Source organism: Zonotrichia leucophrys, chromosome 1 (assembly GCF_028769735.1).
Source record: "Zonotrichia leucophrys gambelii isolate GWCS_2022_RI chromosome 1, RI_Zleu_2.0, whole genome shotgun sequence".
Taxonomy (NCBI): Eukaryota; Metazoa; Chordata; class Aves; order Passeriformes; family Passerellidae; genus Zonotrichia; species Zonotrichia leucophrys.
The window spans coordinates 110,933,858-110,961,336 of NC_088169.1; the positions used below are offsets into that span (position 1 = coordinate 110,933,858).

The 27,479-nt window shown below is 44.1% G+C and overlaps 1 protein-coding gene across 3 annotated transcripts; it reads right to left on the reverse strand.

Moving 5' to 3' along the window:
* Positions 1–477: 477 nt before the first annotated feature.
* VGLL3 (vestigial like family member 3) lies at positions 478–27,473 on the reverse strand. Of its 3 annotated transcripts, none has more exons than XM_064727048.1 (4): positions 27,232–27,473; positions 18,096–18,348; positions 11,390–11,929; positions 478–5,056 (listed from the first exon to the last, which is right to left on the reverse strand). In XM_064727048.1, the coding sequence occupies exons 1-4, from the start codon at positions 27,310–27,312 to the stop codon at positions 5,013–5,015; spliced, it is 918 nt and encodes a 305-aa protein (XP_064583118.1). In that variant the 5' UTR covers positions 27,313–27,473; the 3' UTR covers positions 478–5,012. The 3 variants fall into 3 exon arrangements, with proteins under 3 accessions (XP_064583118.1, XP_064583110.1, XP_064583126.1); XM_064727040.1 differs by having other exon boundaries at positions 18,096–18,351; XM_064727056.1 differs by lacking the exon at positions 27,232–27,473 and adding an exon at positions 27,036–27,137 and having other exon boundaries at positions 18,096–18,351.
* Between the last annotated feature and the right edge of the window lie 6 nt (positions 27,474–27,479).

The window sequence follows — 27,479 nt, forward strand, 5'->3', positions numbered from 1 at the left end:
AATGACCCCCATACCTAAATTTTCTTTATTGGAAGTTAAAAAAAGAAAAAAGAAAAAACCAAAACCGTGCATTTCCCAGGGAATTCCAGTCCAGATTTCAGAGGTCCCACCGTGACAGCATAGAGATTGCTGAGCAAGAACTGGGAGAGGGTCACAGGCACTGAGCAGACCAAGGGCAGCTAAAACATGGCTAAAAGGGCTAAAATACGGTTTTCCAGGGACATCTACAGTTCCCTTTGCCAACCATTTCACCCCATAAGTATAAACCTGCTATCACAGCCTAAATTTAGTGTATTGAGCAGTGACTGCCCAACCATGCACATACAGTTCTGGAGAGGATCTTCTCCGCCCTCAGCTCCACCAGCTCAACCTTTCCAAGACCACTCCCACCTGTCCTGGATTTTTAACTTGCTCAGGCAAGAGAAACTCACTTTTAAAGGGGAATCTTCCTGCACCACAACTCTCAGATTGTGCCCATAGGGCTAATATGTAAAAGCAGTATTTATTTTTAAATATTTTTCCACTTTACATGAGATTTTAGTTCCAAACAACATGCATCAACTTTTTTTAAAAACCCACACACAAAAAATATTAATCATCCAAATACCCTTTAGAAGCTCAGAAGCTGACATACTAAAACCAAGAATTCCACTTGAAAAATATCAATTTCTAAATTGATTATAAGGAAATATATATGTTGCTGGTCCATTGATATGGAGCAAAAGCTTGTACCTGAAATTAATTAAAATAATCATATTCAGACATAGGCTTGTCTGCTGAAACACAACATATTGCACCTCTCTACATAACTGCTGATTTCATTATCATCTTTTTAGATACAAATCAGGTGATTTGAAAGGGCTTTTTTAATGTGTTTTGTTGTGTTCGGGTTTTTTAACAAGTAGGGAAAAAATTCAATCCTGAGTTAACAGAGAATAAGATGCAATAAAATGCCTACATTTTCCATCTCAGATGAGATTTGACAAAGTCATTCACTTCATTTCCAAAGGACATGCATTCGAGGCACGAGAGTGGAACAGAGGGAACCAGGTATAGCTACATGTGAATGTGCATAGATATACTTGTAGAAAAATATATCCATACACATGAAGAATTGTGGGAGAGGGACAGCAAGACATGTAACAGCCTGGAAGCAGAAAGGCTGGGTGAGGCAAGGCAATCCTAAGGGCAGCCTGGAGGAAATGTGACATTCCCTTCCCCCTGTGCATGCTGTGGTGAGAGATCTGATCTCCAAATGTTTTGATGGAGGTGTGGATGATTGAGAGAGAACTGTCATTCACTGAGGACACCTCAACTTGTGTGGCTGGTGAGGGAAGGAATCAGAACAGAGTCCATTTTACTATTGCCACGTGCAGCTTATTCAGCTATCCAGAAATTCCAAAATTCCAACCTCCTGGGCTGCACTATTCCATCTTCTTGTTGGGATGGAAGTGGGCCATTGGAAAAAACTGGCATCTGCCTCTGACAAACTGGTGGACAACTTGAACCCTTCCAGTCTTCAAGTGAAGACTTAAAAGTTGATGTCAGATTTCTCAATATTAACAGGAATAAAATAAAATCCTGGACAACTTTAAAGAGGTCAGTATTTTGAGTTTCTCGAAATAAAACAATAATTTCCCTATGTTCTCCCAGAAACAGAGACAGAGTACAACATGTTTTATAAGCCCTCTCAAAATGAATCATCCACTTTCTTGGGACAGCATCAGAACACACCACACATAAAAAGAATGAAACAACTCCTTTGGTAATGCATTAAGACACACAACTTATCTGTGACCTGATTTCAAGGGCCTTTTTTGTTTTTTTTTTCCTATCTGCAGAAACACGAGCAGGCTCAACCTTTCTGCTCCTTCTGGCTGCCATCGATCCCCCACCACTGCAGGCGAGCGCTCCTCTCCTCTTCCAAGAGCAAAACCATGGCAGCATCTGCTTCTCATAAGCACCTCTGTGCGTGTGTGTGAGTGTGCGTGTAGGGCAGAGAGGCAGAGAAGGAAATCTGCTGAATTTAACTCAAAACTTTGTCACAGGGAAGGGTGGGTTTGGTTTTTTCTTTCCTTTTCCATCCCTCGAATTGTAGAAGCAGGGCTGCTGCTACACACTTTGGTTTTTCCTTTCTCACTTGTTAGCACAGGGGACAATCAGTGACTTAGGGGGAAAAGAAGAATTTATTTCACTTTTGGAGTTGACAGACTGGTGCATGGATGGCTACAGCCAACAGCAGGTTTTTATTGGCACTTGTCACCCAGAGTTTGCAGAAGTTCCACCAGCTCAGTCCCAGGTTCAGCAGCAGAAACTCTGCAGAACAGCAGTCCTGGAGGGGAAGAGGCAACAGCTTCCCCTCTTCTTCATCCCCACTAACCAACAACTCAGATACAATCCAGAAAGAAATTCCAGTGCAAACTGGGCCTGTTTTGTTCCTGTCCTGTTTTGCTTTGACATCTATAGGGAACCAAGCCCCCATAGTATGAGCTTGTGAAGGGGAAGGCAGTGAGCAGACTGCTCTGGTTAGGCTTTAAACTATTTCAGGAAGTCAAACACACCTCAAAAAGAAATGCTGTCTTTTCTTTTGCATCCCCTGCCACCCAAAATCTCCATCCCTGAAGTTCAAAGAGGACACGCTGTCTTCCTTAATTTCCACTTTTGCCAAGTCCAAGAGGAAAAAAAAAAAAGGAAAAAAAAAACTTAAGATTTTTTTATGATTTTTCTTCCTCTCAGAATTTCTAATACTATCAACATTTCTAGTCAGAACTCTTTTTCTTGAGATATTCCCTGAACTGTACTGTCCTGATAAGAAAGTGAACTGTGGCAGCTGGGACTCCATTCCCTCCCATACAGTTTTCCCACTGCATTATGAATTTATTGGCAAATTGAGGAGCTAGCTCCACCAGAGCAGCAATAATATAGAGAACTGTCATGAGAGTGAAATTTATTGAGAGAAAGAAATACTGATGGACTACAAAGATGAGGAAAAAAACCCCACCACATTTAATTCATCATCCCAACACAGAGACTACAACCTTATTACTTTGAAGCAATATTTAAGCATAGTCCATTCAGCATTTATACACTGTCTCAAACTTCAAATCAGCAAGGTAGAGACTAAAGGGTCTTGCCAAATTGTGATATAATTCTAATGCCTCCAGTGCCAGCATGTCAAGCCCTCTCCCTTGACAAGGGAGAATGCTCAACACCTCGTAGGATCAAGTTCAAACAGCCTGGAGGGAAGCAGCAGTGCAGGGAACCTCGGAGTGGCAGGCACTTCCCAACACCCCCCTCCCCTTTCACACACAGATCCATGTGGTTTCCACCTGACAAAACTACACTTACAATGCTCAGTGCCTTAAAATTAAACTCTTATCTCAGCCATGTGTTTGTATCCTGTTGGCCAGCGTGTCTCTCAAACAGGGATGTCTGAGAGCAGTGGTGACATAAACATAATGCTTTGTAAGAGCCTTAGGAAATACTACACAGGGACCCTGGTGCACAGAGCACAAGGGCAACATCTCCAAGGCACAGCCAGGACCCAACAAGCCAGGTGCTGACCCCGGGCCCCCCTCAGTCCCTCCAAGGGCTGGGCACAGAGACCGAACCCACAGGGGCGCACGGCGCCCTCACCACCCTCACCCAGGATTGATGGTGCCCACCCTGGCTCCAAGCAAAGCCTTCATTACCCAGTCAGAGCCAAGGCCCAGGCCAGGGGGGCTCCCAAGCAGAGGGGCTGTGGCTCCACGTGGCCCCAGTGCATGCAGGCTCAGCTGGGTATGAAATGCAGCGCTGCAGTGGGGTCCCACAAGCCCCATGGCAGAGCCCAGCCCAGGCAAACACAGCCTGAAGGCAACAGGAGCTCTCCTTGTGCTCTCCTTGCTGTGACAACCTTTTGTTTCCACAAGCCACACATTTTTATAAACCTGGATTTATTTTTTTTTGTTCATTTTCCCTGAATATTGATGTTGTAAGTGACCACCTTGAAATGGCTTAGCTGAAAGTCCTGCCTGTAAGATTTTACTGATATTTATGAGCCCCATAACCCACAGAAAACTGTGTTCAACAGCTTCAGTGGATCATAGATGAGGCCCATATTCGTGTCTGATGTAAGAGTATTTGGTCCATTTTGAAAGAATGGATGGGTGGGAAATGCAGTTGCTGTAACCTCAAGCTTTGCTCTATGCTAAAGGTGTTTGCAAGATTCTGACAGTCAGCACAGCACAAAGCCACCTTTAGAAGCAAGAAAAACAAAACCACTTTTACTACAATCTAACACCAGGAAAAAAATATTTGGCTGAAATTTCAGGTGTGAATTATACTTGCTTAAGCTAGAACAAAAGGACAAAAACATCAGAATCTAGTAATGTGGAAACAAAGGAGTTTAGCTCTTTAAAAAGAAAAGATAGACATTTGAGGTAACAAACAAAAAAAAACCCAAAATGCACAAACACATCACAGACATCTAAAAATAGCATTTTATACATTTTTGCCAGTGCTTCTCTGAGAGCAAGTTCTTTAAACAGAACTTAACAATTTTACAATTTTTTTTAAAAAAATATGTCATCCTAAAATAGCCCATCGATCCTTACCCAAACTTTCTGTATTTCTACAAAAATAGATGCACAAAGAGCTACAAAATACTGTATTCCTGAAAGAAGGCGCACTGTAGTCAAGGGAGAGTCTTTTTTCCTGACTATTGAGACTGTTCATAAAAATATCAAGCTGAACAAAACGAAACACTGTTAAAGGAGCAGAAAGGAGTTAGGTTGCCCAGCTGCAGCAGGCTCAGATGAGGAAAGAAAGAAAAGTTAGGTTTCTGTTTTTTTTCCAACTCTGTGGGACCCATAAACGGCCTTACAAATAAAAGGCTCAATAGCAAAACCAGAACAGTTGGCTCTTCATCTTCATGTGTGTCCTTTGCTCCACGCAGAAGGAGTCAAGCACTGCTGTATCACCCACCCAGCTCTGCTGACTCCAGCTCTAGCTGGTCTGAATTTCTCTGCACCTCAGAACCAAGCAGTTTCCTTGCTCTTGTCCTGATGCTGTAGACCTACATTTCATAAAATAAAAAGAAAATAATTAATATCAATAAATATTGGATTAATAAATCAGATGGTTTCTTCTTCCCCTTCCCCAAGCAACTGAAGAAAAACAAGTTTTGAATAAATAAAAAAAAAACAAAACAAAACAAAAAACAAACCCCACCAAATGACAATTTAACAGTTTAAAGGACTTGTTAGCAACAGGGTTACTGCTCCAAGCCTTTTGGTTTATGAGGGGTAAAATTAAACCATATTGAAGTTTGATTCTGGCTCAAGCATTTCAGAAATGGTGATAAAATTCCTGCATGCGCTTCCTTGGCTTGAGCTCATGTGGAACATAGCATGGAGTGAACAAACCCCCCATAAAGGTCTGCATCAATTATCCAGTAGGCAGCAGAGCAGTATTTCCAGCAGGGTCCAGCCACAGACACCATCTCCTCTAGAAAATGGCTGGGACACTTCAGGATTTCAGTTTCTGTGGTATTTCACCTCGCAGAGGAGAGAGGGAAAATGTTCCTGCAGCAGGCAAAAAATCCCAAATAATTTCACCTACAGAGTGCAAGATTTCCAGCCAAGAATGGCTAGTGCTTCCACATGGGAAAAATTAATGGTTTTCAGCTTGCATTTGTTATGAGTTCCTCTAACATTTTCCTTTGTAAAAAAGTGAGGACTATCTAATAAATGTGGTGCTATACTGTGGCTCTAGCATTATAGACTTGGAACCTGCACTATAATCTGGGATTTCTCTGCTCCAGAGGGATCCAATCTCTCTGTTCACACCTAAGAGGGCATAAACCTCAAATGCAGACAATAGAAGGGCAGGTGCAGATTAAATGTCTCAAAGAAGATGCATTCTTGCTCATTTATAGGGAAAGTAAAGGACAGAGATGCAGGCACATATTTTCAGAGGTAGAAAGGCACTCAAATCTCAATGACTTAAAACCGGTCCTTTGATGTTTTGAGGGGAGTAAATCACATTCCATGAAATGAAAGTACATTTCCCACTACAAGTCATCATTTCTGCTTTGCAATGTACCCAGGCACCTGACTTGCTAAGAATTTTGGGTTAATTTCACCACTAATGTAAACAGTGGTGATGTAAGCACTACATAGATGTTGTAAGCACTAGAGCTCCATGTTCATGTGATGTTTAACCACGTGCTAGGCATGGATCTCATTTCCAAAATCCAATCACACACTGAATATGAAGGAAGACCCATAAGTTTTCAGAAAACTTACAGGCAGGCATGGAGGGTTCAGATCTGACAATTACCTCCTTGCTTTAAGATTATAAGCAATTAAATATTTAATGATGATCAACCTTTCAGAGCTGAGCTGCACAGCAATTAGCCCTCACATAAAAGATGAGAGCATATGGCTCTATCCTTGTGAGGATTCCCAAGCAGGGTACAAACACTTGTGTGTCCAGCAGGGAAGAAAAAGGGAAAGCAGAGCCCACAGTTGTGGTGCCCAAACCTTGTTTAGTGCTTTCTGCTCCATTTTGTGTGCACTCGTACCTGTTTCTTCAGACTGGAAAAACTGGGATATCCTTCAGCTAGAGCATGCCTATAAAAACATGTTCAGAGGCTCTTTATTCAATGAAGATGCCTCCTTGTTGCTTAAGAGCTATTTGTTTCCCTGGCAGCATCATACACAGCCATAACGAACTGCTGCTCCCTTCAAAGCTCCCTCAAAGATAGTGATGACAATTTGGGACTATTTTTCCCTTGCTACTTACAATTTTTTTAAACAAAGATGACCCCCACCAAAAAAAAAGGAAAAACAAACAAAAAAGTTAGCAGAAAACTTTCAGAGCATAAAGAAGCCATTTAAGTTCACCAGAGGCCATGGAAGCCTCTAAGAAGAGGAACAGGTTATATGGCTCCCAGCAGCTGAAAAAAATGACACACACACACACGTGTTTAAGAGATCTGCCACCTGACAGCAGCAAGTGGTAGAAAGAGAATAACAAGCTGAACAGGCACCTTCCTAGGCAGGTGTCTTTGCAAGGCATAATAACTGTAACAAGGAGATTTAAGGTCTCTAAATAGAAAACAATCCAAAAAACCAAAGTTGTCCTATTTACAGAACTGAATGTGGAACACTTTCCATGCCTTCTCCTCATTATATTCCCATCTCCTTCAAGGCAAGGCCATCTGCAGTCCTAACACAGAATCCAAGGCTGGCTGCTCTCCCAGAGCTCCCACCTGCAGTGCTCTCCCTTCAGCAAGGAAATCCTCACTTGCACTGCATGACCCAGCACTGCCACTCCAGCAAAATCCCTTTCCCTGGGCCACCTACTTTAGAGCTAATTGCTCACAAACATTATGCAGGTTCTGTGGGAACATCTAGGCAAATTTAATGAGTTGTGACAAACTTGTGGGATGTGTGTGAACACAGACAAATGTGCAGAAGGGATTGGATTGGCCCCTCAAACTCCAAATTCGACATGTGCCACTGACAGGCATTTCCAAAGGGGGATTTTCCACAGTAAACCAGGACTAAAGGATGCTGATTAATTCACCTAAATTTGAAGTTATTCACTGCAGTGTGCGTAACTTTCTAGTATGAAGAACACACACCTCAGTTTTAATAGAGTTACAGCCATCACTCATGCCAAAGTCTTGCTCTGCTTTTAGTGTGCTGGGGCTGCAGGGAGCCTGCTCCAGCACATGTGTCCCACAGCAGGACAGGATATCCTTGGTAAGACAAGATGCTGTGCTGTCCTCCCGTGGGCTGCCTGCAGCACGGCCAAACCCCACTGCTCACCTGGGGTGCAGGACACCTCCCACCTGCTCCTGAGGGAAGCAGTGATGGCCACAACCACCAGCAGCACTGAGAGACAACAATTCCCCTCCCCAGCCCCTGGTCTGAAGTGCTGGATGTGGCTTTGGCACAAGCAGAAAGCTTTAGTGGTGACACTGCATTACAGCTGCAGCCCTGAGCCACAGGCAGAGCTGGGGACAGCCCAGCCTTGCTTTGCTTCACACCAGCAGGACAAGGAACTGAGGTATAAATCCAAACAATCTCTGCTTATTCCAACATGTTTACATCAGTGCTTGACATGAAATGTACTCTTTTATTGAGCACTGTAGCTTGTGCACTTTGGAAAGACACTACACACCAGCAGACACAAACCTAGCAGGTTTTAACAGCTCTTGATGCAGACCAGCACTTTCTTTAATTGCACTTGGACTGACACAGAAGCTTCCCAAAGGGTTAATTTGCAGCCTACAACGTGAGGATTAAGCCACATTTAACGGCAATCAGGTAGCTAAATCCTCCTTCATCCTCTAAAACGGGACCATGTAAGTTCAAACAGATGTGCCAGACAGATCAATAGTTTGTCAGCTCTGTGCTGATGTCCCACACAATGTGTTCTGAGCCATAAATTCCCAAACTACACCGGGCATGCAGTGGGAACCTCCTCTTAACCTCTGGAGTGATTTGGCATCATCCATTCTTGAGAGGGATTATTTGGCTTGGCAGGGCAGAGATGCAACAATGTAGCTGGAAGAGGGTAAGATTACAGCCAGCCTGCCCTGATCCCAACACCATCATTCCACATAATTCTGCATGAGGAATTCTGCAGATGTTCCTACAATCCATGTGACAGTAGCACAAGAAATGTGGCCCATGGTAAGAAGAGGGAGAATCAGTTTGTGAGTGAAGGACTCCAAAAGGCAATGTCCAGGTATAGACCAAATGAACTTTTTTAACATAAATCACCTGAAGCTCATGGAATCTGACATATTGACAGCTCCACAGGTTATTTTCTCCAGGGATATATGAGCAAACACTTTCAGAACTGATATATTCTTGCCACTATGTCCTTACCCTCCTCTGGAGAAAGCACTCTATGTCACTAAAAGCCAATTCACTCTTCCAGGCTCTTGAGTTTGTAGCCTCTCTCTTGAGATTGCTCTTTGACATTGGAGTTGAATGTAATGAAATGCTGTGTGATGTGGAGATTTATCCAGTATAATCTGCTTTCCCTGAAGTGCACATGAAACAAGTGCTGGATGTGACTCCATGTGGCACTCGAGCAACCCCTCCTCTCCCCACACTCTCCCTGGGATGACTCTGCTGGATGTGCACACAAAACCCTGAGGCAATTAAGCTCCCTCTTCTCTCCATGCCTCGAGTGCCTGTAACCAAAGCACTTGTCTCAACTGCACAAGCTAAAGGCAGGGCTGAAAGGGGAGCTCAGCCTTCCTGCCCTTCCCAGCAAAGGGTGAAAAGCATGGGAAAGATGAGGGTGCAGGGCAAGAGAGCAAATAATTGCAATGTCACAGGTTTCCACTACCTGCTGTGTACCAATGCTTGCACCCTTGTTTCCAAAACCGGGGCTGCCTAACAGGGTTTTGCTGCTGTGTTTCAGTGTTGTGGCCCTTTTGAACAGTCCTAAACTAGTGAGACAATGGTCTGCTGAGATTCTCTGTTTCTTCAAACCAGTCACACATCTCCCCTCTTCCTTTTTCCCCACAGGAACTCAGACTAAAACGCACACAACCAAGCATGGGTCAGAAGTGAACAGCTCAGATCCTTCCCACTGTCTCCCACACTGAGGAAAGAAGTGACATGCAAGGCACTGCCAAATCAGCATCCTGACAAAATCAGCACCCAACTGTACCCCTCCACAGGGATTTTTACAAGGAGCAGGCAGCACCAAGCCAAAGCTGTGTCTGCTCTCTAAGGCAGTGCTAGGGCCCAGTCCTTTTAGAGGTACTTGCTCTTAAAGAGAAAAACAACTCATAGTCTAGGCTGGACTTGTACCTAAGCCAGGCAGAGGCTTCTCCGGACTCACAATTCCTCACACAGTTCTCTGTTCCACCACAAAAGGTGAAGCCAAATACCAGGGCCCTGCAGGTGGGGCTGGGTCCAGGAGGGCTTGTCCCTTACACCAGTGACAGTGACACTCTGCTCATGCTTCAGAGAAAACAGCCCACTCCCCTTATGGAATTTGTCACAAAGGAAAAGCTCAAGATCCCAGGCTGGTTAGTTTAGCATTCTGTACCCAAAAGCATAAAATATAATTGTTGTTGTTTTGCGTGTTTAGCTAGAAATGTTATTTATATATAAATTGTTAAGAATACTGATAAGTTTTTTCTTAGTTTTATTGACATCAAGACAGCAAGTGGTAGTATTTAGATGAGATTACTGGTTACAAGTTGCTTTAAAGGGAAGAGACAGATTTGAATTAGATTCACAGTATTTAATTTTTAAGAAACAGCCCCTTTTCCACATCCATTATTTGCTCCCTGCCCACTAATCAGTCAGGCAAAGAAGTGCTTCTCACACACTGAACTAGTCAGAGAGAGCTATCAAAAATGGAGACAAACAGATACTTTAAGGAAAAGGGAACTAAGATACAAACCTAGTGTTTCTTTAATCAGATAACATACTGTCTTTAAGAAATATTGATCTGCAAGGATTGCTGCTGGTGAGATAAATATCAAATGGAAAAAGGAGCCCTCAGTGGGGGCCATGAGCTCCAGGATGGATGCACTGGGAACTGTCAGCCACCTGATGGCCAGAAACTTCAAACCCTGAGGGCTGCCAGACTGCTTCAGATGCTGAGGCGAGAGACTGCCACTCAAAGCTCACAGACACAGATGGAGTTCATGCTCTGCACTTCAGACTACAGATTCTGCAGTAAAAAGGATTTAATTCACACACCTCTGCCTACACCCTATAGAAAGATGTTTAGATTGATGGAAAGCTCAGCTCAATCAGCACCTCTGTTCTCCATGTGACAACTGGAAGGAAACACCGAGATGTTCCACCTCAAGATGCAGTCCTCATGCACTTCAAGTTGCTAGTTCAGTGGAGCTAAATACTGGTGGATGCACATATGAACTAACTGAACAAACTGAGAACTTCCTCATGGATGCATAACTAACATTTTCCAACAATATTTAAATAGAAAGGAACAAAAAAAAAATTGTGGATTGTTCCACAACTCATCTAGCTTGAATGGGACCAAGGTCTCTCAGCAGAAGGCAGGGAGAGCTGCCCTGACAGCAATTACAGGAGGGATTCCCACATGTGTGGGAACCATTTGGACACGTTTTTGTTTAGTGCTTTCTCCTCCATTTCACATGCACTTGTACCTGTTCCTACAGACTGGAAAAACTGGGATATCCCTCAGCTAGAGCATGTCTATAAAAACATGATCAGAGGCTCTTTAATCAATGAAGATGTCTCCTTGTTGAGAGCCAGCCCTGCTTCAACTGCGGGGAGTTCATGTCTGCTCAAACAAGTCACAGACGATGACAACAACAACAACAACAAAAATTACAAAAAAATTTTAAAAAATTACAAAACCCAAGCCATCTTACCTGTATCAAACCCAAAGCTGGGCACGATGTCCACGGTTCCGTGGAAGGCTCCGGCCCAGGCTGAGGTAGCGCCGGCGGCGGCAGCGGCAGGCTCGGCCTTGGCGCCGTCGGGCTGGGCCGCGGGGATCCTGGCGGCGGCGGCGCGCACCGAGGGCACCAGCAGCGAGCCGTAGCGCGGCTCCCGGTGCTGGGGATGGTGGTGAGGATGGTGATGGTGGTGGTGGTGCACGTGGGCATGGTGAGGGTGGTGGCGGTGCACGTACACGTCGTGCATGTGTGCGTACGAGGGGCTCACCTGAGACGCCAAGGGGTAGGGCCAGGCCTCGGCGGCGGCCGGGGCAGGGGCTGGGGCAGTCTGGTGCAGGCCGTGTCCCGGCCAGCTGCCGGGGTCTGCTGCTGCTGCTGCTGGGAAGGTGCCTGGTGCAGTCACAGGGAAATCGGGGTGCACGCCGCTCAAGCAGGGGGGAGGAGGAGGCTGGTAAGAGCTGGTCCAGAAGGAGGTGGGGAATCCGCTCCTTTGGCTTGAAATCGTGGAGCTCTCTGGTGGGGAGGAAAGAAAGGAAGCTGAACGACACATCCCAGAATAAAAACCCCAAAATGATCAACACATCCCAGAATAAGAACCCCACAACGATTTGCCGCTCTCTGAAGTTTGGCTGAACTCAAGCTTCCTCACTAAATACAGAATCACTGGACACTTGAGGTAGGAAGGTTGGCCACTCTGATTTTTTAAGGTTTTCTAAGTAAACACAGAATCACTGGACATTTGAGGTAGGAAGGTTTGTCGCTCTGATTTTTTAAGATTTTCTAAGTAAATACAGAATCACTGGACATTTGAGGTAGGAAGGTTTGTCGCTCCGATTTTTTCAGATTTTCTAAGTAAATACAGAATCACTGGACATTTGAGGTAGGAAGGTTTGTCGTTCTGATTTTTTAAGGTTTTCTAAGTAAATACAGAATCACTGGACATTTGAGGTAGGACGGTTTGTCGCTCTGATTTTTTAAGATTTTCTAAGTAAACACAGAATCACTGGACATTTGAGGTAGGAAGGTTGGTCACTCTGATTTTTTAAGGTTTTCTAAGTAAACACAGAATCACTGGACATTTGAGGTAGGAAGGTTCATTGCTCCGATTTTCTAAGATTTTCTAAGTAAATACAGAATCACTGGACATTTGAGATAGGAAGATTTGTCACTCTGATTTTTTAAGGTTTTCTAAGTAAATACAGAATCACTGGACATTTGAGGTAGGAAGGTTTGTCGTTCTGATTTTTTAAGGTTTTCTAAGTAAATACAGAATCACTGGACATTTGAGATAGGAAGATTTGTCACTCTGATTTTTTAAGGTTTTCTAAGTAAATACAGAATCACTGGACATTTGAGGTAGGCAGGTTTGTCGCTCCGATTTTTTCAGATTTTCTAAGCTTTCTGATGCTTACATTCTTGTAATGAACTTTCTCACATGCTTCATGTAAATACCTTGTTGTTTTGCATTCTTTTATGGAGAAGGAGAAATTCGATGGACTGTTGGTTTGTCCAGTGTCATTGGAGAGGTGGCACTGTCACCCTCCAATCCACTGTCACTTTTGGAAATCTATAAATGTTGGAGTCAGAAAATAAACTTCCCTTTTTTCACCTTGAGAGCAGCTGTGTTTGTGCTCGTGTTGTTTCATGTCCTATAGTGACAAAGATTGTCTAGTCCAATTCCCCTGTTCAAGTGGAGCAGTTGTCCAGGACCATGTCAAGTCAGATTTTTTTTTTGCAGCCTTTCAAAAAAAAAATCCCCAAAAGCAACAACCAGCCTAAAAAAATCCAACAAAACAAAAAGTTTTCTTGTATTCAGATGGAATTTCCTGTTTTCTAATCTCGGCCTATTGCCTCCTGTTCTGTCAGCAAGCATTGCTGAAGGGAGCCTGGCTCCCCCCATCTTCATTCCCTCCCATCAGGTTTTCACATACATAAGATTCTCCCCTCAAGAAGATTTTTCTTCTTCAGGTTGTAGAGTCAGAGCCCTCTCAGGATCTTGGTACAGAAATTGTGAGCAGATGCTAACTCCTGGCCAGACTAGAGCACATCATTTGGAAAGGCAGCTGCTGTGGCTGCAAATGCTGCAGAGGAAAGAGAACCAGCTCACACTGCACAACAGGAAACATTTGGCTAAAAGAATACCTGATTTTCTCAAACTAATTGCATGCTTTGATGGGATAAAGGTCATATCTAACACAGCTTATGTTATTCCTTTATAGAATATATCATGATGCCCTCTACTCAATAGGATCCTACAAGCAGAACCATCTATGTAGCTCAAAAAGGTTTTTGTCAGAACTAAAAGACTTGCTGCTTCTTACAGCTACGGCTCAGACTATATTTAAATGGATTCCAATACCTCTACATTATGAAATCACATTCTAAAAATTCCTCTTTTGAAGGAGCAGTTAGTGTTTTTGATGTGCAGCAAAGTCTTGGCTTCTCCAGTCTCACAATCCTCTTGCCAGCTCATGCTAGAAAGTACTGCTTCATGCAATATTTCTCAGCTCTAATAGGACTTTTTTTTTTGGTCAAAGATGGAAACATAAAAATACAGAACTTCACCTCTGATGAAAGAAGAGTCATAAAAACAGCCTATGGAGGAATAAAGCCAGGGCAGTTTAGTATTTGATGAGGCGAGGAATCCTCTGTTCCTCATAACTTTTACAAAAGTACTATTTTTTTTTTAAATCACCTTTTGTTTTGCTTTGTTTAATAAGCAGCTGGAATGAGACTTGGGTGAAGACATGATTGAGAATGAACAGATTCTTCAAACACTCCTGCCTCTGAACTTTGCTTATACAAAAATATTTTGCAAGCAAAAAACTTGAAAGTGTTTTCTGACTGCATCACTAGGACACTCGTGTCTCTGTTTGAAAATCCATTAAAATCATAGAAATTTTTCCACACATCAGTTGGCTTTGATTTAGGCAGTTTTTTGAGTCTGATTAACTTCCGATATTGGAAACAAACTTTGCAAACATACCACGGACAAACGTTGTGGATGCTTCGTGCCAAAATGCTTCAGAGGCTGCAAACTTATCTGGCAAGCTGCACTCCATGGGTTTCTTCAAAAGGCTGGGCTGCTTTTAGCAATGTATTTTTATTGCAATTCATGCTTGAAGACTACAGAGAGCTTCAAGCATATTACAGAAGCCTCAGCACTCCTCCAAAATTGGTATTGTTCCTTGTTTGTAAACCATTCCTTGTAAAAAGGGATTACACTGAGATGGAGAGTATGTATGGATTGTGCTGTTGGCAGCAGGGCTGATACAAAAAAAAAAAAAAGAGCAAACTTCATGTCCAGTCTGTTGTTTTCCACACTACTTAACAGAAGAGCATAGCCTGACAATGCTCTGCCAGTATTCTGGAAAATTAACCTCTGTAATTGAGTTTTTGAAAACTATCTGGCTGTTATCTGCATGGAAAAGCCCTAAATCCAAAGCCCTGCACTTCAAAAAAGCACAGAAAACCACAAAGTATCTGCAGGACAGCTTTAGTAACAGGAGAGAGCACTTTAAGCCACAGAATCTGCCAACGTGAATTCATCCCAGATTGCATAACAGCTCGGCTTCACCAGTCATGCAGGAGGTCCAGGCCACAGCAAACAGGTTTGGTCACCTCCATTTTTCAAACCTGTGCAGGTTTCACAAAGCCATCACTGCTGCCTGACACTGCCAGGGGCCAGCACCCCCTGGCACCACTGAGTGTGGCCATTCTCACCGGGAAAGGTCAGTCCTGCCACTGGACACAAAGCCTCAGCCCATGTCACATACAGGCTCAGTTTATATGTCACATAAACATGCAGGAAAATTTCACCCGCCCCGAGTGCCCAGGGATACCTGGCCTCTATGGAACATGGAGAAACAGCCACGTCCACACTGCTCTTGAGAAAGAGAAAAATAAAAATTCAAAAATCTCTCTGCTTCCATGGCCTTTCAGGAGTCATTTAACAAATACTGCCAAGAAAGATACTACAGTCACCACAATTTCCTACTCCAAACACAGGGAAGCAGGGACAAGGCAGCATCCCAGGGACCACAGAGCTGTGGCTGATGCAAATGTTCACGGTGGCCAACCCAAATGTTCACAGCACACACTGAAAACACACCAGAAGTGCACACACTGGAAAGGAGACAACACATGGAGCTTTCTGTAGCACAACATCAGCTCTCACTTAAGGCAAGAGGAAAGAAAGTAAGATAGAAAAACAACCCAACACTTTCAGCAAGGAAAAACATGTTGATAAAAATACCATTAAAGTAATATTAGTGTCAAGGTATCATTAGCACCAGCACAAGAATTCAGGCAGCTACACCTAAAATTCAATATTCACATTACTGAAGCCTGTCATATAGAACTGTGTTTTATAAAAAATCAGTTTTCAAAATAATTTTAGCCCAACCTGATCAACATGCAAATGATAAAAAATTGCTCTTTTCAGAACAACAGGTTCCGTTTTTATATATAAGCAAAATCCCTCCTCAAAACAAGCAAAAACCCCCCTGCAATATCACCTTAATGATAAAACCAGAGTTTGCATTTTTATCAGAACACCTTAAAAATAAATAAGAAAACAAAAAATTATGAAAAAAAAGTCAAAAACATTGCTAATCCCTCCTTTCTTATAGATAAAGGAGAAAATGCAGCGAGCTGGGGAGCCAGTTCATGCTCACACACTTTCCACTGAAACCTGCATCTCCCAAAACAGCTACTGCAAAATGAAATACTTTCTAGCTTATCTCTGAGTAAGAAATTGACAGCAATTCTGACTACCCATGAAGGTTATTTATGGAAGAACCTCAAGCTAATGGTAATTTAACTTCTTTAGGTAATGGGACACAAGCTCACATTCATGTGCTGGAACTGAGCATCTCTGATATTGTGCATAAACCAGAAGACCAAGCTGGCAGTGTTGCTCCTTCCACCTTGCTTTCAAGCAGGAATATTTCAGAAACCCATTTGGGGCTGACAAAAGCTCCTGTCAGCTTCTCTCCTCTGGAGCAGCAAATGCTGTCAGCTCCTGGGAGCCTCCCCAGGGATCTCCATGCCCCTCCAGCAGGTGCAGGGATGGCACAGGGCTATCTCCTTACTCTATTCCCAGAAGATGTTCAGGACATGCCGACCTCCATTCCCCACTGAGGGCATGGGGCACACGGGGTCAGGGGGCAGCATGGCTGGAGAATCCTCACACCAGGCCACTCAGAGCCCTCTGGGGATGGCTGTGAAACCACAGCGGGGGACAGGGAAAAACAACAGGGTATGTCTGAGGTCAAAGGGAAGACACGCGACCGCACCCACGGAACATCCCCAGGCTCACTGAAGAGGGCTTGCTGTGGGCATGGGGTCTCTGAGGACTGCCTTGATCCTGTTGCTAAAACATTTATAGCCTGTCTGGGCCATTTATAAACGCTCCAGTCTCCTTTTTAGTAAGTATAGGTTCAATCCTGCTCTCAGTCGAGTCAACGGAAAATTTCCCATTAACGCTAATGGTCCCAGCTCAAGCCATAAATTCCTCCAGCTCCCCAGCCACTTGTGCTGACCTTTGCTTAAACTTCCTCGGATTTGTCATCATCCTTCTGGAAAGCAAGTTCTTCTGTGCTATTTTTCTCTTCACAGTTGTTTCCAAATATCCCATCTCTCTTAAATATCTGTGGCTATCATCAGTGCAGTCTCACCTCCACATCACTGATTAGGAACACCACTGCTCCCGCTCAGATCCCACCAGTACCTCTCTCATCAACCCACTGTAAGGCCATTGCTCACCATTACTCATTTGCTTAGGCTGCACCCCTCTGCCAGTCCACGTAAGGATGTGATCAGAAACAATGCAGCTGTGGGGATTTTAAAAAACACCCAGACTGGCACATCCAACAAAATGGAAACAGCATCTTATTGCCACGCTTTTTCCAATTTGGAAGTCTTGTCTGCAAGGGCTACCTAGTTGTCTCTGGCAAGTTCTGCTTCTTGTCACACCAATACATATAAAGTATTTAAGCATTTACGTGCATAACAAGAAGACAGCGTTGTTACTCACTGTGTTAGGACAGCGAGTAAATGCCTCGCAGAACCTACCACATTTCTGCTCCCTGCGTGGTGGCAGAGTAATGTCATGGCCATTTTACACCCAGCAAGCCATAACATCATCTGTGTCTCTCCCACAAGCAGGCTGCAAAGGAAAACACCCCGTGGCTGCAGCCACAGGAGCCAGGGCTTGCCCCCCAGCCCACTCCATCCTGCGCTGGCTCCTCCCCGCCTGGAAAGCAGCCGTGGACAAATCCTGATCACCTGGCAAAGCCACTCGAGAAGGCTGCATAGGTTTCCTTCACATCCAAGGCCAGCACCCCAAACAGCTTTGCTCTTGCCTCACAGGCCAAGTTTCACACTTGGAGCTAAAAAAAATAAAGCCTCCAACCTTGCAGCAGACGTTTGTGAAGCCCTCTCCCTCCCAGCCCTTGGCAGAGACAGGATATGGCAGGAGCTGGAGATGCCTGCTCCTTTCATGCCTTTGGCTGCTCTCTCCCCTTTAACACCTCAGATCACTCAACCCAAGAAGCTCCTCAGCTCTTGGAGATTTGAGGGGGATTCTTCCACTTCCACAGAGCAGCAGAATTTCATGGGCAATGCAACGCATCCCGAGTAAGCCACGCCACAGAGAGCGAGTTCCTGCCCCTCTTACCTCTCCACAGAGGATTCAGCCCTGCCTTGCTCTTGGAAAGGGCAGTCTCTGAATTGAAGCTACTGGCTTGGCTCAAAGCTCGGGAGAAGTGTTCATCCACCACTGCACCAATGTCCCCCTGGAAGTAAGTGAACAGCACGCAGCGAGAGTTCAGGTACTCCATCTCGGCAGGCTGGTCCTTCTCATCCTCCTCTTGCTTGCTGGGAAGGCTCACTTCCAGAGACTCCTGCATCTTGTTGTACACAGCTAACTTCTTCTGGGATTAGAAACAACACAAACAAGAGATGCATCAGTGATGGTATTCAGCAGAAGCTCAACATATAGTTTCCTTAACAAAAATAACTGAATACACAGATTACTCATTTTGTAAATAAATTTGCACTACCTGGATACTTCACACTCTCATTTCACAAAGAAGAGAATACCAGCACCCACTTAAGAGTCTCTATTCCTCTCACACAGATGGACCTGCTTCTCAGGCATGTTTCACAGCCACAATTTATCAGCACCAGCTTTCACTCAATACTTTCAAAAGAAAGCAGACAGGCTCTAACAACTCCCTCCTGACTCCCACCTGGGGAGGATATTCCATCAATAAAGGCTGCAGAGGTCAAGCCCAGCCCCGCGGAAGAGTGGCCAGATACACAGCATGTGCATTTCAACATCCAGCTGGGCAAGCACCAGGTTTCTCTGGGCACACTCCTCTAGCTGAGCCCTCTGGGTTCCCCACACTTACTGCTGAAGCTGTAAAGGTGGGAGAGTTTCCTGCTTCCTGAGAAATTTTCTACTGTATCACCAAAATCCACAAAATGCATAAATTTTCACTCACTGACGACAGAATTTTTATCACAGGAAGTTATAGCTTGGGGTGGTGACTGGGGGCTGGTCAGGGGTTTGAGAGCTTGGTTTTTTGGTTGGTATGGGGTGGTTTGTTGTTGTTGTGAGGTTGGGGTGGAAAGGGCTTCTTTCCTTTTTTCTTTTTTTTTTTTTTTAACACCCGCTTTTGGGAAAAGGGAAAAAAAATTCAAGTCATAAAAAATTAAACATGTGATCTGGGGGAAGAGGGGGATTGACAAGTCCGCAAACATATGCGGAAAAATCCACCCCAAACCAAAAACACAGAGAAGCACATAAAAAACTAAAACCCTCACAAGCCATCTGTGAATGGCTATTTCAGAATATTCTCCCTCTCTCTCTCAAATCAAACCTAAATGTCAAAATAAATGTGTGTGAAGATCCATTTTGCATGGAACATATTTTTCAGATGTTCCACTTTACAACTGTTTTCACAGGGAAAAAAATCTCTCCCCGCAATAGTCAAGCTGCAGGAATCATAGCTTTTAGCTAGCCAGCCATTTCCACAGCTGACTTTACACACAAGCACTTTCAGGAACCCAAAAACAACTACAGTCCATATGCAGAACTATTTCATAGCATTCCTATAGAATTACAGTTTGACTTATCTTTAATGGCTTGCTTGGCAACACTCTAGCGCCATCAGAATCTCTTTAAGTTTATGGCTTTTTTACCCTTTTTCTGAAATAGTTGTGTAGAAAAAGTCAAACAACTACACACTCTATAAAGTTTCATTTTTACAATAAATGTGCTTGTACAATTTAGAAATAATCGAAAGTAATTTTCTGACTTTGTGTACCATCAGTACATTTAAATTCAGTGCTTTCTAAAATCATACAATCTGACACAAATTCTCTCACTGCAGTACAAAATAAATGCTCTGGGGCAAAGTGTTAATTATGAATGGTTATTTTAAAAAATAACTGTAAGAAAGAGCTATTGACAAGTGGAATTAAAACCTACTACACTTAAAGCTCACGGCAACTTAAGCAACGTATCTGACATTCCAATGGGTTAACTGATAAATGTGAAGCAGCTCAGTGACACCATTAATTCAGATGCTGTTGCACAAACTGCAGTTTGGGACACATGCAATTTTATTTCAGCTGGGGATAACCATGCAATGGCCTGGATTTCCAATAAATCTGTGCTTCACAAAGTAAGTTATACTGTGGCTCAGTTTAGCACAATATTAGACTTTTGGGAGAACCGCTGGGATTCACTTATAAAAGTAAATAAAATAAAAATACAGAAACAGCAAAATAAAGCAGTCTCTAGTAAAACTAGAACTGCTAAAACGAAACAGTCTGAGGCTGTAAGCATATTTTTGAAAAAGCAGAATTTGGGGTAACCTATGCTTTTTCTGGAAGTGCTTCGTGCCTTCTGTAAACAAACAAACATCTCAGGAAAGTTCTCCTAATATTTGTTTCCCAAATGCTTACTAGGATATCACTCAAATTGAACTTCATGGTATTGCCTGAGTAATCACAGACCCCTGAGACCTCAGTAAGACAAAAACAGTTCCAGCAACACTGCACATACAGGAGACACGTGCACTGGAAACCTGCAACGCATCCACCTCGGCAACTTGGCCATTCCTGAAGCTGTACCACAACCCAGATCCTCTTAAAAATGCAGGACAAGTGGCTGGGGAGGGTGCTTTTCTCATTTTCGGTTTCTCTTAGGCTTTTTTTTCTAAGTAGAGACAAAGTATGAGAGAGATCCTCTAGAGAAATCCCGACATGCCAGACCCCGAACGGAGGCAGCAGAGGTTCAGAGCTGACTCCCATCCCTACAGGTGCTGGCACTGACGCTGCAGTCATGCAGATGCAGACACAAGCACGCAATTACAGACAGACACACACCGCTAACACAGCCCCTGGCTTGACTTGGCGATCAGGAAGGAAGTCTTCCAATGTTCCTATACAGGCACTGGAGCTCAGGAAATTAAAACTTATCTCCAGAGTGGCTTCTCTGCGCAGGAATGTTCCCCCTTCCACAGCTTAAGAATCTAATTCGTTTTCCATTTCAACTCTCTTCCCTCCCCTCCAGTCCACGGACAGTCATTACAAGATGCTCTGAGCACTTGCTCCTTTCAAAAACTCCAAATCTGACTTTTTATTTAATGTAAAAAAAAAAATTCTAATGCAAAAAAGAATAGTTGGACTGATGGAGAAGAACAAGGCCTTGTGTGTGAATTGATTATGTACAGTACTAAGTTGTGGTTTGCACCAAAGGATGAGAGTTCTAAATAAAAAGATTTTTCAAAACAGCAAGCCCATGATCAGACACAGATCTAATTAATTTGCATTTCAGGAAGAAATTATGAGCCTGTAATTGCAAAACTCTTTAAGTGAGACACTACAGTGAGAGAAAGCTATTCAACAAGTTTTCCTTGTATGCAATGTAAATACATTCTTTACACTGTATATATCCTTTGACAATGTGAGGGGTTTTTTTTCCCCCCAAACTCACCTAAAATACTCTGTTTGCATATAAATTCCCTAATTTTTGTTCTGACCTTAACAGTAACCTTCTCGCAGTATTTTTGACTGCAGTTGTGTGAGTGGAAAACTATGCAAGACCATCAGCTGCGAAACGAATTTGTCCCACAATCATGGGGTGTGAGGGAACAAAAACAAAAAAACCCACAAACACCAGGGTAGGTTTGTGGTCACTAACCTCAGCTAGCCCAGTTTAACTTGTACTTTTTCATTTGAACAGTTCAAGCATATATTTTAGCAGCCAATTCCATATGTAAGAGCTTTACAAAGTGTTTCTGACCAAACACAGTGTTATCTCTGGTCAAGGTTCAGTACTTTAATATATTAATGAAATACACCTCTCCCTTCCTTACACTAGAGACTGATGTTAAACAGCCTCTGAAAAACAAAACAAGCACCCAAAATCTTCTCTTGGCCAAGACACAGGATACAGAATTTAAATTCAGAATATATAATTTAAGTGGAAAACAGGGAAATCCAGTGTCTATATACCTTAGATAACAGACCCCAGTTCATGGCTGAAACAGCACGATCTCTGGATAAATTGAGCTGTACAGCCCAGTCTGAATTCAGCTTCAACCAACATTATTTTTATTTCATATATTCACAAACAAGCAATTCCAAAGAAAATTTAAGCCTTTCACTTCAAATTGTACAACAGAAGGAAACTGAAGGCCAACATCATATCACTGCTGATATGGGACTATTAAAAAGGAAGTTTATTCTAAACAATCATAATCCTGTCTTTTTGAGCAAGAAAAGAAGAAAAAATTAGAAAACAAGAAAACATTTTGTCCAAAATCTCACACAAAATCCTTGCCTTGAAGATTCCTGTTATTTTATGACATACCCTACCCAGAACCAAGCAAAACTGTTCTCATGCAGCGAAATGTTGGCCACATTAAAGCCTGTGGCAAAAGTCCAAGTGACTTCAAGGGTCCCGGGTCTCACCCAGAGTGTCTGGTAAAAATGTCAGAACATTCCTCTTTGCAAATCCAAAAAAATTCACTTCCAGCAGAAACCAGTTAGTAGCCAGCAAAACAACAACATAAAAACAACCATACTTTGAGAGCAGAGAAGGTTTTACTTCAGCCAAGTTTAATCGAAAATTCAGGCCAGCTCTTACTTTTCACATAAACTGGTTGCCTTTTCCTACAATTTATTATCTCCATACATGCCACCATACAGCATATGGTCCTTTATGCTCCCAAGCATGAAAGTCTGGTGTGCCTGTGGCCACCTGTTACAGATTTTCCATTATGAGAAAAAGAACAGGAACCAAAAATAAAGAACAACTACGCTGAGGAAACACTATATGACCCTACCCTGAGAAAAAGGCTGTCACTTGACATAAGCTTCTGAGAAGGAATTCCAGCAACAAACTCGAGGCAAATCCTCAGACAGCCCTCCATTTGTGGAGCTGTCTGCCAAGCAGGCTCCTCCTGATAACACAGAAAGTATTCAAGGAAGGAGACAATTCCAAGCAATCGGGACATTGAATGCTGGGCCTGAAAGATGTGTTTGTGGCACTGCCCTAAAAACATGAAACAATAACCTCTACCCACATAAATGAGCAAGGTGAGAGCTTGTTTTCAGCTGAGCCACTGGATTTGTAGAGGTAGAGAGCCTGGAGGTCTTGCTGTGCTCTGCTGATGGAGGGAGGTGATGAAAAAATAATGAATTTATACACCTTTTGCTGTACATGTAAACAGAGATGTACCCTAAATCTAATTTTATGTAGCTAGACGAAGATCAAGTAGAATTTGGTCCCAGTCAGAATGACAGAGTAAAGCAAGCCAAACTTTTAAAATCAGTGATGTCTCGTGGGATTGAAGCAAACAAAACCAACCAACAAAACCTCACACATAGGGCAGGACCTAACCCAGGTTGGACACCCTGTGAATGTGAGAGCAGATGAGTTATATAGGTTATACAGCTTCCAGAGAAGTCAGTAGAGCAAACAGCAAAGGAATAGCCCTGAGAAAGAATCTGAACTGCAAAACTTGGATGTGAAGCCATGCTCTGCTGTTACCTGCCATTAGACACTGCAGACTGCCATGCAGCATAAGCAGTATAACAAGCCCATCCTCAAAAGCTGGGGACACATGGTGCAAAGAATTTCACTGAAAAAAAAAGCTACAGTATGTGAATTGGGGTTTAGCCACAGCCAGCTGACACAGTATCAAATGTGACCTGTCCTTGTCTGCAACTCTGTCAGTTTGGAAGGAAGAGCCCAGTTAGTGACCTAAATTGCTAATGAAGACAAGGCCTTATCTGGACAAAGCCTGTCTAAGCACTGCCAGCAGAAAGTCTGACTTGAGCATATCACAACTCCTTATGCAAGACTGGATTTAGCAAGGACAGTTTCGGCTTGGATGTTGGCTTGCTTCTACATACCATGGAGAAATTCCAAACCTACCATTTACTGTAAGTTCCCCTTCCAAAGGTGGTGTGTTAGTGAGCCTGGCTGAGCCCTACCTGAGCCTCAGCCCTGCAGCCTGCTGTGCCCAGCCTGTAGTGACAGGACAGGCCATCCCTGTGTGCCGGGAACACGGTGGGATTCTGCTCCAATTACGTGTTCCCGCAGCCTCTCCGAATCCCGTTACACCCATCCCTCACCCAGCCCACAGGAAAGCCAAAACTCACGGTTCCAGCTGCACAGCCCCTCAGCAGAGTGGACAGCAAAGAGCATTTTAATGGTGCCACTCTGCAGGGTTTCACCCTGACGCCTGCACACTCCCCACCAGACACAGCAACACGTTCGGATCCTAACACCGGCACACGCTCGCTCCGTCTTTCGGCAAAGGAGCACGGAAATCCCGATTTATCTGTAAAATCAGGGCCACACCCCATTTCCATCAGTTCATTCTGGCACCATATGAGCATGTGCATATCTGTGTTTCACTTACTTCCCTCCAGCAAGCACCCTGGACTTGAGCAATCTCAAAGAGCTAAGGTGCTAAGCCTCCGCTCCCATTAACATTCAAGAGGAATTCAGGCTTCAGTCCACTAAGAGCTTTAAAAAGGAAAAAAAAAAATCCCATCTAAATCAATTTGCCAGTAAGTCCTTTCCTGGCTAAGGATGGGTGAAAGCCACATTTCCAGAAATTCTGCCTTTCTGTGCAAGGCAAAAATCAATCCCGTGCTGATTTTAAGGGCGGAAAAAACACAGACACAGAAATGCGGGAATAACTTTAGTGTGGGGAAACTTTAAAAAGGCACGATGGACCACCCCCTAAAGCTACAACACTTCTGCACAACCCAGGTGCACCATTTAAAAGCAGTCTGAGATTTCCCATTAAAAATAAAAAATAAAAAAGGAGACAAGCATTAGAACCCACTTTGTCCTGCTGCAGGCACTGCTGCTGACCCAAAGAAACACGATGGGTTTGGCTCTCCAAAGAGATCCCAGAGCCCAGACACGAGCCCCACAGCTGTTTGCTCTTTAAAGCATACAAAACTGATGTCCAAGGCACAACCAATTACACATTTGAGATGGCTTTACTACAAATACCTGCAATGGAGATGCACAGGCTTTAGTTAGAGTGACACACATACACCTCCTTGCCATGAGAAGAAAAGGAAAGCCAACAGCAGCAGAGGATGGAAGAGCCTTCTCTCTCAGAAAACAAACTGAAAGACACCAGAGTAGTACAATACCACTGAAAAATGCCTTGGTGGAGTCCTCGGATATTTTAAGGGTGAGCTCCGTTTTATCATCTCCAACACAGAGACTTATTTTTAAGGTATCCCACTAATTCATCTTCCCTCACTGTTATTTTTAAACCACAGTTTTAATTCCAGCAAAGAGGAACATTCTTTAATATGGTCATCATCCTCACAGAGTGTGCAAGAGCGTTCTACATGTTGAACACATGTGTAAGAACCAAAAACCTGGCAACAGATTCTTCATCTTTTTTTGTTACGTTCTCTACCAGTTGATTAAGCATCTCTGACAGGACAATTCTGAAGGAACAGAGACTTGCAAAATGTCACTTGTTCACCAAACAATAAATCTTGATGCTTGAGGAGCTCATTTTGTGTTTACTTTTTTTTTTTTTAAATTTAGAAAACATTGGATTCAGAGAAAATACACAAACCACTCTAAAGTTAGCAGCTGTTAGAAGTAGAGGGTGCAACACTTTCTTCAGCAACAACAGCTTGGCTTTTCAGTCCGGCATCCGAGCAGCTTGTGAAGACCATTCAGCTACAAGTGTGTCAGGAAAACCAGTGCAACCAGGATTCATCATAGCCATGTTTAGAAAGCTTTTAGGTGGAAATGTGATATATGGCCAGCTCAGGACCAGCACTGGCTTATCAGAGCTATCTATGTTTCTTGCCTTGCTTAAACAGCATAACCCCCAAGAATTCAGCCTTTTTAAAATAAAATTTTAAGAAACTTCAGTGATCATTAGGGTGCCCCTAGAATATTTTATACATGGACCTGCTTTTGGAAGAAGAAATTTCATACCTCTGCTTAAAAATAAAAAGCACAGCACTTGAACGTGACACAGTCATTTAATAGATTTCCCCATACTAAGTGTTCTACAGTTCTGGAAGAGAAATACAGACATCCACTTCCAGACTTAAATGTCAGGAAGTTCAGCAGAGTTTCAACTGCTGTTTTCTACTTCTAGGTCTCTCAGTCAGAGAATCAGGCTATTCGTTTTTATCTATTCATTTTCCCTCCAAAGCACACAGGCTGTGAACTGGACCTCCAGATACCCAAATACAAACTTCCTAAGTAAAATCACTGCACAGATGGAAGATTTGCAAGCTCTGAGCAAGATGAGAGAAGAAATAATAGCAAAGGCACTCTGCAAGAAGCAGAACTCACAAGTTTTCCAGAGCTCGAGCTTAGAGTGAACATGAGCAACCTGGACAAGTTCACTGGGGTATCATTTTTGCAAACGGGCTCCGTCTCCCAACAAAAAAGAAAAAAAATCAGCAACAGACGATCGGAATTTTAATGTTTTAGCCCATACTCGTGTCTCCCAGGCAAGTTGATACTAGGGGTCACTTCCCATGTACGGAGAAAACAATCTTCATGGATAATAATGATAAAACCTTATGGAATGCAGCAACAACCAAAAAATGTATTCTCAGATGACTACATTAGGGCCAAGTCAATATTAGTCCCACTTCACCCACGCACTGCATAGTCTAAAAATGCTGTCAGCCCGATAAGAATTTCCTGATTCACTTAGAAAAAAAAAAAAAAAAGAAAAAAGAAAAAACACAACATCTGATCACCAAATTCAGCTGGTGGAAACTCATCGCCGACGATCTTTCAGGGGATGAGCGGCGGTGCGGCGCGCCCCGTCCGCGGGGAGCGGCGCGCGTTCCGCCGCTGTGCGCGCCCGCGGACCGAGCCGAGCCGGGCCGGGCCGGGCTAAGGCGCCGCTCCGTGCCCGCAAACGCGGCGAGAAGGGAGACCCAGCACGGAAGGCGGACAGAAGTAGAGAGGAGTAAGGAAATAACTTTTCCCTCCTGCCCCAGCAGCTGAGCGATCCAACATCCACCCGCCAGATGCAAGAATTTGGAGGGGGAAATGCCTTTTTCTGGTTAGGAAAGCTCTTACCAGGCTCCGCTGCTCCGGGGCACCCTCAGCAGCTCCCCGCATCTCCAAATCAGGCCGGGGGCTGCGGAGCGCATCGCGGGCTGGCCGGAGCGGAGGTCTCCGCCCAGGGCAGCCAGCGATGCGCCATGCACCCGCTGAGGGAGGGCCTCCCCAAAAAAACCCCGCACCTCCCAGCCCTGCCCTCAGCGCGGCTCACCTGCGCGGGCGCGGCCAGATAGCGGGGCGCCCCGCACGCCGCCGCGCCGGGCTGCTGCATGGCCACGTCCGAGCAGCTCATGGCCGCGGCCGCCCCGCGCCACCGCCGTCTCCTCCTTCCTCTTCTTCCTCCTTCTTCTGCTGCTGCCGCTGCTCCCGCTCCCCGGCGCGGGGCGGCCGCGGTCGGGCGCCGCGCAGCCCCGGCTGCCAGCGCATCTTCGGCGGCCGCCGCGCCCCGCGCCCGCACTT

Excerpts from the sequence above, each read along its gene's own strand:
- VGLL3 (XM_064727040.1), bottom strand. The coding sequence starts at position 27,312 with ATGAGCTGCTCGGACGTGGCCATGCAGCAGCCCGGCGCGGCGGCGTGC. Across the intron at positions 18,352-27,231 it reads ATCTGGCCGCGCCCGCGCAG|AAGAAGTTAGCTGTGTACAA; the intron begins GTGAGCCGCGCT and ends TTCTAATCCCAG. Across the intron at positions 11,930-18,095 it reads GCTGAATCCTCTGTGGAGAG|AGAGCTCCACGATTTCAAGC; the intron begins GTAAGAGGGGCA and ends CCTCCCCACCAG.